The 15,406-nt window shown below is 47.5% G+C and overlaps 9 protein-coding genes across 9 annotated transcripts; 4 read left to right on the top strand and 5 right to left on the bottom strand.

Moving 5' to 3' along the window:
• Positions 1 to 150: 150 nt before the first annotated feature.
• B9G98_04392 (RNA polymerase II-associated protein RBA50) lies at positions 151 to 1,191 on the bottom strand (the record flags this gene model as incomplete). Its single annotated transcript, XM_024810949.1, has 1 exon — positions 151 to 1,191. One exon carries the CDS (start codon positions 1,189 to 1,191, stop codon positions 151 to 153), a length of 1,041 nt encoding a protein of 346 aa, XP_024666717.1.
• Positions 1,192 to 1,537: 346 nt separating this feature from the next.
• B9G98_04391 (putative phospholipid-transporting ATPase DNF3) lies at positions 1,538 to 6,232 on the top strand (the record flags this gene model as incomplete). Its single annotated transcript, XM_024810948.1, has 1 exon — positions 1,538 to 6,232. The coding sequence occupies one exon, from the start codon at positions 1,538 to 1,540 to the stop codon at positions 6,230 to 6,232; it is 4,695 nt and encodes a 1,564-aa protein (XP_024666716.1).
• Positions 6,233 to 6,292: 60 nt separating this feature from the next.
• Positions 6,293 to 7,399, bottom strand: B9G98_04390 (hypothetical protein; the record flags this gene model as incomplete). The annotated part of the gene is made up of 1 exon (XM_024810947.1): positions 6,293 to 7,399. The coding sequence occupies one exon, from the start codon at positions 7,397 to 7,399 to the stop codon at positions 6,293 to 6,295; it is 1,107 nt and encodes a 368-aa protein (XP_024666715.1).
• A 281-nt stretch (positions 7,400 to 7,680) lies between these two features.
• Positions 7,681 to 8,258, bottom strand: B9G98_04389 (hypothetical protein; the record flags this gene model as incomplete). Its single annotated transcript, XM_024810946.1, has 3 exons — positions 7,681 to 7,999; positions 8,046 to 8,107; positions 8,151 to 8,258. The coding sequence occupies 3 exons, from the start codon at positions 8,256 to 8,258 to the stop codon at positions 7,681 to 7,683; spliced, it is 489 nt and encodes a 162-aa protein (XP_024666714.1).
• A 282-nt stretch (positions 8,259 to 8,540) lies between these two features.
• Positions 8,541 to 9,425, bottom strand: B9G98_04388 (Glycerol 2-dehydrogenase (NADP(+)); the record flags this gene model as incomplete). The annotated part of the gene is made up of 1 exon (XM_024810945.1): positions 8,541 to 9,425. The coding sequence occupies one exon, from the start codon at positions 9,423 to 9,425 to the stop codon at positions 8,541 to 8,543; it is 885 nt and encodes a 294-aa protein (XP_024666713.1).
• A 375-nt stretch (positions 9,426 to 9,800) lies between these two features.
• Positions 9,801 to 10,685, bottom strand: B9G98_04387 (Putative reductase 1; the record flags this gene model as incomplete). The annotated part of the gene is made up of 1 exon (XM_024810944.1): positions 9,801 to 10,685. One exon carries the CDS (start codon positions 10,683 to 10,685, stop codon positions 9,801 to 9,803), a length of 885 nt encoding a protein of 294 aa, XP_024666712.1.
• Positions 10,686 to 11,020: 335 nt separating this feature from the next.
• B9G98_04386 (hypothetical protein) lies at positions 11,021 to 12,139 on the top strand (the record flags this gene model as incomplete). The annotated part of the gene is made up of 1 exon (XM_024810943.1): positions 11,021 to 12,139. One exon carries the CDS (start codon positions 11,021 to 11,023, stop codon positions 12,137 to 12,139), a length of 1,119 nt encoding a protein of 372 aa, XP_024666711.1.
• A 44-nt stretch (positions 12,140 to 12,183) lies between these two features.
• Positions 12,184 to 13,221, top strand: B9G98_04385 (hypothetical protein; the record flags this gene model as incomplete). The annotated part of the gene is made up of 1 exon (XM_024810942.1): positions 12,184 to 13,221. One exon carries the CDS (start codon positions 12,184 to 12,186, stop codon positions 13,219 to 13,221), a length of 1,038 nt encoding a protein of 345 aa, XP_024666710.1.
• A 239-nt stretch (positions 13,222 to 13,460) lies between these two features.
• B9G98_04384 (hypothetical protein) lies at positions 13,461 to 14,648 on the top strand (the record flags this gene model as incomplete). Its single annotated transcript, XM_024810941.1, has 1 exon — positions 13,461 to 14,648. One exon carries the CDS (start codon positions 13,461 to 13,463, stop codon positions 14,646 to 14,648), a length of 1,188 nt encoding a protein of 395 aa, XP_024666709.1.
• Between the last annotated feature and the right edge of the window lie 758 nt (positions 14,649 to 15,406).

The following is a 15,406-nucleotide window of genomic DNA, read 5'->3' as shown; positions in this document are numbered from 1 at the left end:
CACGTTTCCATGCAGATGTCTGCATGTGGTGTAACAGGTGCAAAGCGAAAGTTTCCAACAGTCAACACGTGACGGATCAGCACGGAGTAATCGTAGCGGAATTAGGGCATGCGATGAGTAGATGTTTGTACGTGGACTAGTTTGAATAAGTTATGTCGTCGGCTTACTTGGTTTCACTGTTTCTATGAGCCATAGCGCTTCTGTGGCTAATGTACGGACGGTTACACTCCTTGTCCGCTCGCCCGCAGCCTCGTAAAGTGTGTCCATCACTCTACCACTTTCCACGAGCTGCTCTAAGCCACCTTGTAGATCTGAAGACTTGCGAAACTTTCCGAGATATAGCTTGTGGAGAACTCGGCCTAACGTTTGAATTGCCATGGATCTTTGAGCTGGGTGGCTACTGCGGGCTAGATGTGCGAGTTCTAAGATAGTGTACCCGGCAGCACTAGGTGCATCTCCATGGTGATGCAACCCTTTAGACCCATCAATCGCCCGGCTCTGGCGGGGTGTCAACAAATTTCCGTTAAAATCAAACCTTATCTCAGACGGTGCCACCGAAGTAAGGTCAGCAGAATACTCGTTTTCTTCCTCAGTAGAGATTGGCTGCATCCAGGCCATTTTTTCGGTTTCAACCGGCAAATCCGGGAAATACTTTTTCAAGTCATCAGGCGGAGAGGGAAAGTGCAGCGTCTCACCTTGGTGATCATGCGAGTGTGACATTTGGGCCACAGACTCGGTTTCAGGTAAGTTTGAAATATTTGCTTTTTGTTCTTCATCCACTTTTAATGGTGAAGGCTTGAATTCAACTTGATCTGGCAAGGTGTCTGTAGTGCTGAGGGGATCAGCAGTCTTCTGCGCCGTCCCAGCTTCTTTGAGTTCAATCCTTTTCAAAAGCCCCTGTAAAACAGAAGCGTCCATACTTTGAAAAATCTCTTCTCTTTCTCTTTCCATTTCGTCAGGGGACATTGATGCTAATTTCTTGACATTTTCGATATGAATCTGCTCCGACTCTGTCAAGGGTGGTTGCTCAGGAGCAGGAGGTGCCGCTCCGGGGGCTTGAGCGGGAGCGATGCCTGGACCTCGAGCACGAGAGGGTCTCCAGGCCTTGGGCAAGCTTTTAAGTCTAGGTTGCTTAGGGGGAGCTGGCGGTTTAACCTCCGAATCACGCTCCACAATCTCTCCAATGTCCATGCTGACTTGCTCAATATTTTTTTTTGGACCTTTTTGGTAACCCCAGCGGCTGCTCACTAATTAATTGTTAGATGCATGATAAATCTCCCGCAAGGTCTGGCGACGTCTATGTCGAAGTTAGAGCGATCTATATAGGCGATTCTTTAATAAATCAGTGAGGTTTCGGAACAATTTTGACTGAAATTAACTGGAAGTCAACGTGCAAGCATAGTGTTTTCGTCGTATTGCCCAGACCCCTCAGCCTTGCCCGACCATGCGCCCCTGAGGGAAATAACACCCTATCTGTCATCGACCCCGTTTTTTATCCAAGCCTAGGCAACCAACCCAAAATTAAAACCCCCCAAAAATGGCCGGGCCACCTACTCCCCCAGCACGGGGAAGGAATGTGCGCAATGGCAACAGCACTGATCGTGGTAACGGTGTGAGTTTTGATATCGAACTGCCTGACCGTGTGGCTGAGCCTTCGGTGAGGCATCGGGATCCGGAGAAATATAACTACGGCACTGACCGGATACATGTTCCTATGGATAATGCTGCAAGAAGATCGTGGACTTCAAACTACTCCATGGATGATGTACTGGCCGACAGAGACGCTGCGCTTGCCGCAGCGGCTGCTCTTGGCCATGGGGACGACGCTACCTCATTTATGACCGATGATTCGTGGAATTCGACTCGCCGCCGCGCAGTTCTGCGCCGCCACATTCAGCAAAGACGAAAAAAATGGAAAAACCGGTTTAGCGACCCTTGGATATATGTCATGAAGCCTTTCGAGTTGGTTGCAAAATGGTGGAAAAAGCGTCGGATGCTTCCCCCGAGCCCGAATGGCAGACGAATTCCAGTGCGTTTGCTCAACATGGACGACCCACTTTCTCCATTACCAGATGATAGGCGTAAAGGTTCGAAGCCTTATATCAACAACAGAGTCACTTCGGCTATTTACACACCATACGACTTCCTACCACGGCAGATCATCTTCCAGTTCTCTAAGCGCGCCAATCTCTACTTTTTGTTTGTGTCGATTCTTCAAATGATCCCATCCTGGAGTACCACAGGTAACTACACGACAATCGTGCCTCTGATGGTGTTTGTTTGCATTTCCATCGCTCGAGAGGGCTATGATGATTACTGCCGGTTCCGTACAGATAAGGAAGAAAATGGACGAACCGTTTTGGTCGCTCGTGAAGACGAAAATGGACAAGTGGATTACAAGACAACAGAGTGGAAAGATTTACAAGTCGGCGATATTGTCCGTATCCTACAAAACGAATGGATTCCAGCAGATATTTTGCTATTGCATTCGTCAGGTATGCGCGGCCAGGCTTCAATCGAGACTCTTGCATTAGATGGTGAGTCTACATTGAAGTCTAGAGAGACTCCAGCTGATCTACAGGAACTATTCATGGTGGATGAAATTCCCCGAACCGCCGATCTGGGGATTGAAGTTGTCACAGAGGACCCAGGCATTGACCTTTACAACTTCGAGGGAACTGTACATTTACAAAATAAGACATTGCCGCTAAACAATGCAAACGTTATTTATCGTGGCAGTGTTTTACGGAATACTGCGTCATGCTTCGCCCTGGTTATATTTTCAGGCCAAGAAACTAAAATTCAGCTCAATTCAAGCAAAAATGCTAGAGCTAAAAGTCCCAAGCTGCAGGATAAAGTCAATCGTATCATCGAACTCATGGCACTCTTTGTTCTCCTGCTGTCGGTATTTTCCATGGTTGCTAGCACTGTGATTCAAAACCACCGCTTCAAAGATATGTGGTATGTACACGGTCTTCATGTTACTGTTATTCAAAATCTGATGGGCTTTATCATTATGTTCAATACGCTAATCCCGCTTTCCCTGTACGTTTCCATGGAGATTTGCAAGATTATCCAAGTGGTTTTGATGCAGAACGATGTGGACATGTATGATACTGTTCTTGACAATCGCTGCAACTGTCAAACCTCCTCCTTGAACGAGGAGCTTGGTCAAGTCAGTTATATTTTTAGCGACAAGACGGGTACGTTGACCGACAACATTATGCTGTTTCGTAAAATGTCGGTCGCTGGCTATCCCTTCATCCATGACCTCGACCTGTACTTTGATGATGAAGCTTTGGAGACTTCTTCTATATCAGCAAGTGTTACATCTACTCAAGATTCTACCAAGGCCCCCGGATATTTATTTCACAAGGCCAAGACCCGCCCCTCGCTTGATCTCATTAGTCAAGTCGTGGCTCTTCCTAGACCATCCGGGTTTTCTCTGCCCAGACATTCACTTGCCTTGGCTTCTATGAGTAGACACTCGACTGGTTACCCAGCTATGGGCCGACCAAGCCGTGATGCAGGACAACCTAAATGGCATTCGACTGCTAACCCCAGGAAACCCCAGGAAACTCCATCAACCTTGATGTTGTTGGAGTATGCAATGACACACCCACAGTCTCTTTTCTCTCAAAAGGTCCGTTTCTTTTTGTTAGCCCTTGCTCTTTGCCATACCGCTTCACCTGTTGTTGATCTGGTAACAAACGTCGAAAACAACACTGAGAATATTGAATATCTTGATTATCAGGCTAGCTCCCCAGATGAACTGGCTCTAGTATCCGCCGCTCGTGATTTGGGATACCTCGTGATTGATCGCCAGCACAACTCAATCACCGTTCGAACTTATCCGAAGGGATTTGAAGCTGAGCCAGTGGATGACGTGTACCAAGTACTGGACACTATCGAGTTCACCTCACTGCGCAAAAGAATGTCCGTCATTGTCAGATTCCCGGACGGACGAATCTGTTTATTTGGGAAGGGGGCTGATAATGTGATAATCGAACGTCTCAGGTCATCTCTTATTCCCACTATCACGCAGAAGCAAGAGGAGATTCGGCAGCAAACAGTCCTTCGTAAAAGTATCGAAGCAGATCTTGTGCGCAAGGGCCGTACCTCAACTTCGCATGGGCCCCTGGGAGAACGTCCTAGCATGTCGATGTCACCTGTTGCGGCTATGTTGTCTTTAGAAGAGCATCTTCATCGTCAGTCAGAAGACCAGACAATCCAGGAGTCGGGACGCCGCTCTATGCAAGCCAGACGGAGTGTTGATGTTCACCAACTTGATAGTGCAAGCTTGGGAGGCCGACATTCTTTCCAAAGCACAGGGCGTAGGAGTGAAGAAGCCAATGCTATGGACGATGCTCGTTCCATTGCCACAGAAGCACCCACAGCTTTTCCAGCGGAGCGACAAGTCCTTGATGACAGTTTCATTTTGACCCGGACTCTCGAGCAAATTGATGAATTCTCGAGTGAAGGTCTGCGTACCCTGATGTTCGGCCATCGGTTCCTAAATTCTTCTGAGTACGAGTCCTGGAAAGTAGAATATGACGCTGCCCGAGCCTCTCTAGTCGATCGTCAGAAGAATATCGATCGTGTGAGTGAAGTTATTGAGCGTGATTTTGAAATTACTGGTATCACCGCCATTGAAGATAAGCTTCAGCGTGGTGTTCCTGAAGCTATTGAGAAACTTCGTCGAGCGAATATTCGTATGTGGATGCTCACAGGTGACAAGCGTGAAACGGCCATCAATATTGGCTATTCTTGCCGACTCATTAAGGACTACAGCACGTTGGTAATTCTTCACAAAGACGAGGATCTGTCTTCCAAGATCATGGCAGCTCTTGAGGAGCTTCGTGCTGAGCAGATCGCTCATTGCGTTGTTGTTGTTGACGGGCATACACTGCAGAAAATGGAGGAAGATGAGACTCTATTCTCTCTATTCATTGATCTCAGTTTGAAGGCCGATTCTGTGATTTGCTGTCGTGCCTCACCTGCTCAAAAAGCCACTATGGTCCAGTCAGTCCGTAGGCGCGAGCCCAAAAAGGTGACATTGGCTATTGGCGATGGTGCTAATGATATTGCAATGATTCAAAGTGCTGACTTGGGTATTGGTATCGCGGGCCGCGAGGGCTTACAAGCGGCACGATCATCGGATTACTCCATCGGGCAGTTCCGCTTCCTATTGAAGCTGTTACTCGTGCATGGTCATTGGAACTATGTCCGGACATGCAAGTACATCCTATCGACGTTCTATAAGGAATTCTTTTTCTACATGGCACAGGTTGTATATCAACGCAACACTATGTTTACAGGTACATCTATGTACGAGAGCTGGTCCATTTCGATGTTCAATACTCTGTTCACGTCGTTACCTGTAATTTGCATGGGTGCGTTAGATCGAGACCTGAATCCAGCCACTCTGCTCGCTGTACCTGAGCTTTACACCATGGGGTCTCAAAATAAAGCCTTTGGATTTACAAAGTTTGTGCTATGGCTCTGTGTGGCTATGCTTCAGTGTGTCATGACTTGCTTCCTCGTGTTTAATTTCTGGGGTGAGAACTATGGATGGCATGATAACACCATGTTCCCTGTGGGGGTGGCGGTTTTCACATCTGTTGTGGTTATTATTTGCTACAAACTATTATTTTTGGAGATGCATTACATTACTATTTTCAATTTCGTGGCGGCAGGACTCTCCATTGGTGGCTACATGGCATGGAACTGTTTCATTGGAGCTATTTTCGCCTTGAGGCCCCCCAAGACCTATTACGTTTCGTATGCATTCCAGGATGGCTTTGGACGAGACGCTAATTGGTGGGCTACTGTGTGCGTTATTATTGCCATTGGTATTGTATTTGAAGTACTATTGCGTCTCGTCCGTCAGGCGATTCGACCTACAGATATCGATGCTTTTGAGGTGCTCGAGAAGGATCCGTTCATCATGCAAAAATTGGAACAAGAGTCTCAAATGGAGCTTGAGCAAGGCTGGGAAGCAGCAGAGCAATTGCCTACTTCTTGGCGCTCGCTCTTCCATGGCAAACTCCCTGCTGAAACGCCACGGTCTAAACGCGACGTTCCAACGGCCATTACTTCTCGTCGGCGTCGTCGTGATAGGTGGCTTGAGAAGCTACATATTGGCCGTGGCTCAGAAGAAATCGATCGTGAGATTTTGGAGATTTTGGAGCGCCGCGAGCGTGAAATCGAGGCACAACAGCTGGCAGCTTAGAGCAGATTAAAATACATACACATATATATACATCTAAAATATTTACGCATTTACTATTCATCAAGCCAAACGTTCAGCCACAGTCCTGTATGGTGGATCTTCGCGGTCTATTGTGACTGGATAATTGTAATCCCCATAGGTTGTGCGGGCTTTAGTGTAGAAAACCTCATCACCATCAATATCGTCTTTAGCCCATGAGATTTCCTGTTCCGGCTCAGTCGTTGAGACAATTGAGCCATAATTTTGCCAAAGCTTTGGTGTTTGTGCATTGAGCGGCAGCCAGTATTTCGAACGGCCCTGGTTCTTGTATCTCAGCCCAGCGGCTAGGCGAGCCTGACGCGAGGCCGATTCAGGGTGATCAAGGACTGCCTCGACAGAATCAAAATCGTGGTAGCCGTAGCGAGCACTGACGAATGTTTGTTTGAAATCATGCATCAGATCTGCGAAGCCAAAGGTATCTTTTATTGCCGCTCCAAGGTAAAGTCTTCCTAACTCAGGTCGGTTTGCGTATTCAGAGTAAGGGAAGCCGCGAATATGGTATATAGCAAAAACGAGGGTCTCGAAGCAAAGAAGGGAATTTGAAATGAGCACGAGACTGTCTTGATCCTTGATTACTTTGAAATAGTGAAGGATTGCAAGGCCCAGTGTCTGCCAATAACTGAAAAATACGATAAGCTTGACGCATAAAAACTTTGGCCATGGCCGGTAGGGGGCCAGGTCTGAAGAAAGGCACACCCAAAATAAAGTCAAAGCATTAAGTGCCAGCGTGATGCTAATATTGTAAACAACAGTCAATATCAGATGTGCCGTGCTTCCCGGAACCAATTGGAGTATGGTGACAATAACACGAACCCAAACATATTGCATGATTGCGCGCTTGATCTTCAAGAAAGTGGGAGGATCTGAGATATCAACGTTTTTACGCCATAGACGCACTGGCCAGACAAGCTGCAACGGGGCTCTGCCGGTGGTAGTGAAAATTATATCGCGTTCGCCGCCCAAGAGCGATGTAAGAAGCGAGTAGAATGTATAAATAGTCAGTGCCTCGTACATTTCACGTAAAGGCAAAACCCACGCTCCAATTGATGGTGCGTACAAGCTTGACCACGACGCGACTGCAAATAGTGGCACGAGAACAAGAATGCGTACAATTAGACGTTGCACCATGGGATTTCGGTAATTCTTGAGATGCATGCATATATTCAGTGCTGAGATCCCCAGCGCCGCCAATGCGCAAACTGAATTAAACACTAACAATAGCGGACTCGCCATTGCGTTTCGGTGGAGAACCTGAAATCTGGGGGTTTTGATGGGAGTAAGCGAAAGTGGGGGAGATGGGACGTTTAAAGAATCGCATAAAAGACCATTAAATACATTTAAAATCAGTTGCCGTACGCTTTCACTGTGGGGGGCGTCGAACTTGATCAGTTCTCGTAGTTGCAGTCGTGTTAGAAATCGTCCTCCGTGGAGATTTGGTTGAGCTCTTCGACGTCCTCGCCATCGAGCTTGATAATCTCTAATTTGTCTCCAATTTGAGCGGGAGTGACGAACCTGGGAAAAACGACATTTTCGAGGGCAATAACCCGGGCATGCACGAAGTTGAAAGGCTCAATGTTGTGTTTTCTAGATATTTCCGCACGCAGCATTGATGCGACGGGCTCATGTCTTTTTACAGCGGAGGCCACACGAGTTGCATAATTAGCCCTCGGTGGAAGAGCACGACGGGCGTCAACATAGAGATTGCGAACAGCTGCATGAGATGCGAATCTTTTGAACGTCGGTAGGCATGAGCGCTACCAGGGGGCTAAGAAACATTTGGTACATCATGGCAGTATCAATATGGCGATAGCCAGCATCGATAGCGATCTTGACAGCCTCATAATCATTGTCAGGAGCAGCCGCTGGTGCCTAGAGCGACCTGCGGAATCAAAGCACCAGTGTAAAGCATCCATGACTGATCGGACGTATCGACAACACCGTAAATATCAATAGGAACGATAGTTTCACACGTAAAACCAAACGCCATGGTTCAAATGAGCCAGATAAGCTTAACCGCTATGCGCTAGCAAACTATATTAGGGGTGCAAGAATATGCATAACTGCAAGGTCACCATGAATGTCGATAATTCATGAGATCTGAATGTGCTCAATGCTGAAATTACCAGCTTTGCAATCGAGCGGCATCAACTGCTATTAGCACCGCTCGGTAGTACGTTCCAAAGTCTAAAATGTGGGGTAGTCGTAGACTAAGCGAGAAAGATAGGGTGGTTAAAAAAACAGTATCAGGCTATTGAAGTACAAAACAAAACTATTTGCTGTCCTTGTCACCGTCGAAGGTGTCGAAGTCGAACGAATTGCCGTAGTTGCAGTGGCGTTTGAGACCGTCTTCCTTAGCAATTTTGTTGAGTTCTTCGACCTCCTCGCGATCGAGCTTGATAACCTTAAGATTGCTTTGAATGCGAGCGGGAGTAACGGACTTGGGAAGAACGACAGTGTTGCGGGCAATACCCCAAGAAAGCACGACATTAGCGGGCTCGACATTGTGTTTTTTAGCAATCTTCTTGACGACCTCGTTGTCGAGATTACCACGAGCTAACGGACTGTAAGCCTCGACGACAATGCCGTGAGAGTGGCAGAAGTCAACAAGCTTCTGCTGAGGCAGGTTAACGTGGAGCTCAACTTGGAGAGCGGCAGGGACCTTGGCGGGCTTGGAGTCAAGGACGCGCTGGACACGCTCAATGGTAAAGTTGGAGATACCAACCGCCTTGGCCTTAGAGGTAGGCAGCTGGGCAAGAGCCTTGTAAACCTCGACGTAGTCAACATCCTTGTCGATGACATCCTTGCCGTTCTCCTCCTTGGTGGCGAAAGGCCAGTGCATCAAGTAAAGATCGACGTAGTCGGTGCGCAGACGCTTAAGAGAGGCATCAAGTGCAGCTTCGGGGTTGCGGAAATCCTTGCACCACAGTTTGGTGGTGAGGAAAATCTCCTGGCGGGGCACCTTGGAGTCCTGGAGGGCACGGCCAACAGCCTCTTCGTTCCCGTAAATCATGGCCGTATCGATGTGACGGTAGCCGGCGTCGAGGGCGATCTTGACAGCATCGTAGACATCGTCAGGAGCAGATTCCCAGGTGCCCAGAGCAACCTGGGGGATAGAAGCGCCAGTGTTAAGTTTCAAGGAAGGAATATCTGCCATCTTGAAGTAAGTAAGTTGTTGGGTAGAATGCCGTGGAACAACTCAGACTTAAATACTCCGACCCACAGGCTGTTGCGGGTTGGGTACGGGCTGCATCTGGGAAGCTGGGATACTGGGCGGCTCGGTAGCAGGTGGCGGGTTTACAGGGGATTTTCACCGGATGGAACGGAAGTGAATTTGAGTCTGGGGATTCGTAAAATCACCTCTACGTGTGCTATAACCAAGCGAAGAAGAGATACCCTCAGTGCCCCAGATCTATGCACGACCGTTTGTCCAGCGCAACATTACAAATACGGCATACAATTAGGTGGATACGTGACGATCACCCCAGGCTATAGTCGAGAAGCTACACGATTTTGATAGAGTTAATACGTACTAGTCTTGGAAAATGTCTCGGCCATAGATCCGGACTGTGTTAACTATCCGCTCTTGGGATTTGCCCAATTCCTCGAGCTTGGCCATGTCCGCGTCATCGAGGTCAACAATTTCAAAGTTCGCGGCAATTCGGGCAGGGGTGGCGGACTTCGGAACAACCACCACATTGCGCTTAACGTTCCAGCTGAGGACGATTTGGCCCGGTTGAGCATTATGCTTCTTGGCAATCGACTCAACAATACTGTTACCGGTTCCTTTGCCACGGGCCACCGGAGAATAAGCCTCCACAACAAGGCCCTTATCCTGGCAGTATTTAACCAGCTCTGAGCAGGGGTACCATGGGTGGAGCTCGAATTGATTCACAGCGGGAACAGTTTTCATTGTGGGGTCTGCCAACAGTTTCTCCAGGTTTTTAATTGTGAAGTTTGAGACACCAATCGTGCGCACCTGAGACTTTGGAAGCTGCTGGAACAGCTGCCATGTTTTAACAAAATCCCAATCTTCATCAATTCCGGAACCTGAAAACGAACCTGAGTTCTCTGGATCCTGCTTGAGAGGGTAAGGCCAATGCATGAGTAAGAGATCGACATACTCGAGCTTGAGCAACTCGAGCGAGCGCTCGAGAGACTTTGCCGGATTGCGAGCATCAGTGGGCCAAACCTTTGTGGTGATGAAAAGCTGTTCGCGAGGAACGCCCGAATCTTTAATTGCTTGGCCGACTTCTTTTTCGTTGCCGTAAATAAACGCAGTGTCGATATGGCGGTAGCCCACCTTCAAAGCCTCGAGTACAGCCTTATAGCCTTCATCATCGGTGGCAGCATAGGTTCCAAAGCCCACAATGGGGATTTCGTAGCCAGAGTTCAGTTTCAAATTGCGGGGGGACATTGAGACGTAGATCGGTTGGTTCCAAGCAGTCTAGTCTCCTCTAGTCTTGCCAACCCCAGCCCCACAAACGTCACCCGTTGCGATCTGTTGCATTAAAACAGTCGAAAACAGCCTGTGGGTGCAAAGTGGGCTATGATCGTGTACTACGCTTGCAAAACACTACTACCATAGCTGGGTTGGGTTTATATTTTTCATGAATATGCGCAATATTGTCTCAAAATCTGTGTTTCGCTAGGTTGCCATGCTGCTATGTGGCCTGCATGTGCCAACGCACGAGATCACCCCGCCCAAGCCTCGTTAGTTGGTGCATCCTCCACATCACGTTAAGTTCAACTATGGGTCAAAATATTGAAATTGAACTTGATGATCCCACAAAATTATACTCAATGCACGACACCCTGAAAGGGACCGTTAAAGCTAACTTTGCCAAAGAAATCGATGTCATTGACATCGCCGTCAAGCTCAAGTGCATATCCTGCGTAGATATCATCTACGGCAATAATTACCATGATATTAAGACTCAAAAGTACTTCCAAATCATTTTAACGGTATTTCCGCCTCCCGAACTGGCCGCAGCGGTGAGGCAGAAGGTGTACACACTAGGCGCGGGGCACTACGAGTGGCCTTTCGTCATTGATCTTTCGCCCTATGCTGGGCTTTCACTTCCGCCAACGTCTCATGGTGTAGGGGTTTTGTGCGATTATAAAGTAGAATATACCTACAAGGCGGTTGTGCATCGTGAATCCCATTGGAAGCGCAATCTTCGTGCTTGCCATCCTTTCAAGTTGTATCCATGTATAGACGTTGAATTGATCGAGTATTCACAAAGAAGACAGCTACATTCGGAGCTTGTTTTCAACCAGTTGGTTCCGGGAGCCAAAGCAGCCCATTTCTATTCTCGTATACCCAGATTGCCCAATAAAATCTTTGCCGAGCTGGAATTTTCTGAAGTCATACCTCAATTGCCTCGCAAAATGGGGTTGGCCCTGAGAGTCCGTGCTGAAAAGGAGTTTGCTGTCAAAGAGATCAAATGCTTCATCAAACAATACTTGTTTCTCACCGCCCAATGGAATAAAAGAACGGTAGTTGATAGAATCTCATGCGGGCAAAAAACACTTGATCTCAGCGGAACTGAAATTAACCTAACGGAGTTCGTGAGTGATTTCAGTTGTGAAGCAATCCAAGCCTACGACGCTGGCATACTTAACTGCAGACACGAGCTGAACTTGATCATTACCTTACGAGACCCAGCTGCGAAAAATCGAACGGCCAAGATTTCGATCGAAACCCCAGTCTCTATAGCCACATCCCACGTGCATCGCCACAATGCTCCGGTATACCAGGAAGATAATAATAAGATTGGTTTACCTCAGAAATCATCCTCCAAATCAGAAGATAAGCTGAAGCCGTCCCCGCACGTCGATCTGCATGACGCCCCGCATACTCAACCCTAGGCGATTAGACCCGCTCCTGCCGGAGATCTGAAAGTTAACAAACCATGCCATGCATCAAGGCTATCATTGAGAATAGTAAAGCGGTATACACACCGGAGGATACGGTTTCTGGCTATTTAATTGCAGATTTCACGACCGCCACCCACGTCCGCGAGGTCTCTGTATCCTTGAATTGCTCCACTATCGTTGAAATCGCCTTTATGTTTTCCGGGTCTTGGGAACACCCTTTATCGGAGACTTTGAACTTCAAAATGGACAGCCGTGTGTTCCCGCCCAATGATATGCCTACTCAACGTGTTTACACGTTCCCTCCCGGGCGTCATGTGTGGCCATTCTCATTTCCTCTTGCCGCTGCGGGTCCTTTGCTTTTGCCGACCTGCAAAGGACGAAATGACAAGAATTCCAAACATTCTTGTTTCTACGGAATTCACTGTAGTGTTGATGCTGTCTTATTGCGCAAATCTATTTGGAAACCCATCGTCCGGCACACAGTCCCGCTGCAAGTAATGCCTACAACCGACATCTCGGTTTTGGAATCGTCTCTTGCCATGCCAACATTTGTCAAGCGGGAGTGCCGTTTTGGCAGCGGTAAAACGTTTACAAAGTTCAAAAACGATAACCAAACCGTTGTTCCGGTGCGACTAGGGGCTCTGGTGCCCTTGATCATCGCCCCCTCTCCGCGCCGGCCCGACCTGCAGTTTTTTTTCTGCTCCTCGTCGCCCTTGCATATTAGGTCAATTACGGTGTACCTGCGGCAAGCTGTTGAGGTATCATTCAAAGATTTGAACTTTAAGACGCAAGACTTGACAAGGCACGGAGTAAAGACTCAAAAGATTGAAAAGGGCCATACCCACCTGGACTTGTCCAAGGCTCTAATCGGGTTCGAGTTTGAAAATACTTTGCCCACTTTTTCTTCAAACGTGATTCGATGCAAGCATTCGATAGTATTCGAAGTCTGTGTTTCAGAAACGAAGGGCTCTCGGAACTCCCAGGTTTTGAAGTTGGAAGTTCCTGTGGAAGTCGCTTCTTCTTACGAAGAGATACCTATTCCTACTTATGCGGAAGCAAGTGTTCCCGTATAATATTATTTATGTTGTAAGATTTGTAAATTCAATGTATATATTTGGCTTTTACAACTAGCTTAAATGAATTGACGCGAGTCTCTTTCGTTTGATCCGATTCACCTCTCTGTGAAAAATTCAACTGCCTGTGAACCAAAAGTTCCCAGTAAGCTTCAAACGCTCACACTTGGTCAATTGATCACCTCGACGGTTTTGGGATTATATCTACTCCCGACCTCTACTGTTGACTGCTTTACGTCATGGTAACGGCAAACATTAGGCTCGACGCCTCCAAGCCGATACTGTCATCCTGTGATGTCCTCACTGGCACAGTTATTGTTGACTTGGATAAAGACACTGCTATAGAGGACATTACGCTCAAACTCAAGTGCGTTGCAAGCACTAGAGTTAGCTATACGAAAAATGACAACAAGAACTCTCAGCGGGTTGCAGAAAGTGAGATTGTTATTTTCAATTCGCAAAAAATTCTGTTTCCTAGCAAAGAGCTCAAGTCCAAAACTTCCGGCAAAGGGTTCACGCTAAAGCACGGCCGGCACACATACAAGTTCGCCATAGGATTCCCTAAGGACGAACGAGGCCAGCCAAAGTTCTTGCCGCCCACTGTGACGGATAAAATGGGTAGATACAGGATTGCACATTTATTGAAAGTTACAGTGCGAAGAAGCTCGATGTTCAAAGCCAACTATCGCACTGATCTGCCTGTGATTTACAGTCCTTGCATGGAGATAAGTGTGTTGTCGGATCCACGGCGACAAAGTGCTACACAGCACGCAAACTTCACGATGAAGGCTCCAAGAAAGGGGGGATTCAAGTCAATTTTCAGCTCAACCAAGCTAGATGACGTCGAATTTTATGGTGAGTGCACATTCCCCCGTTATGGGCTCGCCCAAGCTCCGCACCCAATGCGTTTGAACTTCAAAGTTTCAGCCTCGAAGCACGTGATTATAAGAGATATGAGTGTGAAGCTGGAGGAAATCACACAGTGGAGAGCTCGCGGCAACGACCAGGCACTTCATGAAGAGCAGAGTGTTGTGTTGCACGATTTGGTTTTCGAAACCATCAACAAAAAGGGTTCTACGTTCCAACTATCAAGGCTTATTGACGATGTTGTATGTCCTGTGTATTTGGTCCCATCTTTCAGCTCGCAGACTGTTGATCGCCGTTATATTCTCGTTGCTGCTGTGACAGCATCTAACCCTGAGAATCCTGCCAATGTCGCTCAGCTAGTTGTGAAGGCCCCAATCAACGTCTTACCTCCTCAGCTTGACGATCACAGTGCTCCTACAATGCCGCCGACTTTCCAAGCTCAGCCCGTCGCATCCGTTAATGTCCCAAGCTCCTCTACCCAGATACCACAACCGGCAGACGAGCTACCTACCAAGCACGAGAAGATGGAGTTGTCTGAACCCCCACCTTACTCTGTCTAACAATTGGGTATATGTGCTTCTATAATTATTACCGTGTAGTCGATATAGTCTACTACGAATGTTTCAGTCTACCGGTTTCCCAAACAAGGGTGTAGATCCTTCCTGTGGGAGAGCCGATGACGCACGGCTTGAAGAAAAGGCCCACATGCATTCATTAGCTTGTGTACTCTACCCGGGTGATACTCAATTGCGTGGAAGCATCAGAAAGTTGAATTAGATTTCAAGGCTTCCAATTCGGTAAGACTGTTTGGCACCAACTGCACAGTGCACGATTGAGGCGCAGAAGATCACACACGACGCCACTTAAATTCAGATTGAGACAGTAATTTTCGTGTGAGCGTACTATGCCAACCTTGGATATGTCTTATTAGCGAGATACTCGAGCGGGCGTTGTCGTAGTGGGCTTTGCTCAGATTTATTTCGTCGCTAGTCTAAGCCTTGTCTCCCCATGCAACACGGCAGCCTGAGTAAGAACCGTTAAAAGCAGCGATCGGCGTGCATGATTTGCTTTACTGGTACGAATACTATATGGAAGCCAATAGGTAGGTCAAATATTTGATTCGGACCACTTTTGAGTAGTACCGTTGTCGATTGCATTGATATGCCGTACTTTGAGGCGGAAGTTTTGAAGCAATGTATACCCTGTAGATCACTAATCTGTTGCTTTGCCCGCGTTTACTCGCCTACACACACCTAACCCTGGTGTCAATGGATAAATATCGTGCAGTATCTCGATCTTGTCAAGTCCAAAATTTTTT

This window comes from Wickerhamiella sorbophila, assembly GCF_002251995.1.
Source record: "Wickerhamiella sorbophila strain DS02 chromosome Unknown contig2, whole genome shotgun sequence".
NCBI classification, from domain to species: domain Eukaryota; kingdom Fungi; phylum Ascomycota; class Dipodascomycetes; order Dipodascales; family Trichomonascaceae; genus Wickerhamiella; species Wickerhamiella sorbophila.
The sequence above is the reverse complement of the archived record's forward strand: the minus strand, read 5'-3'. Positions and strand labels throughout refer to the sequence as shown.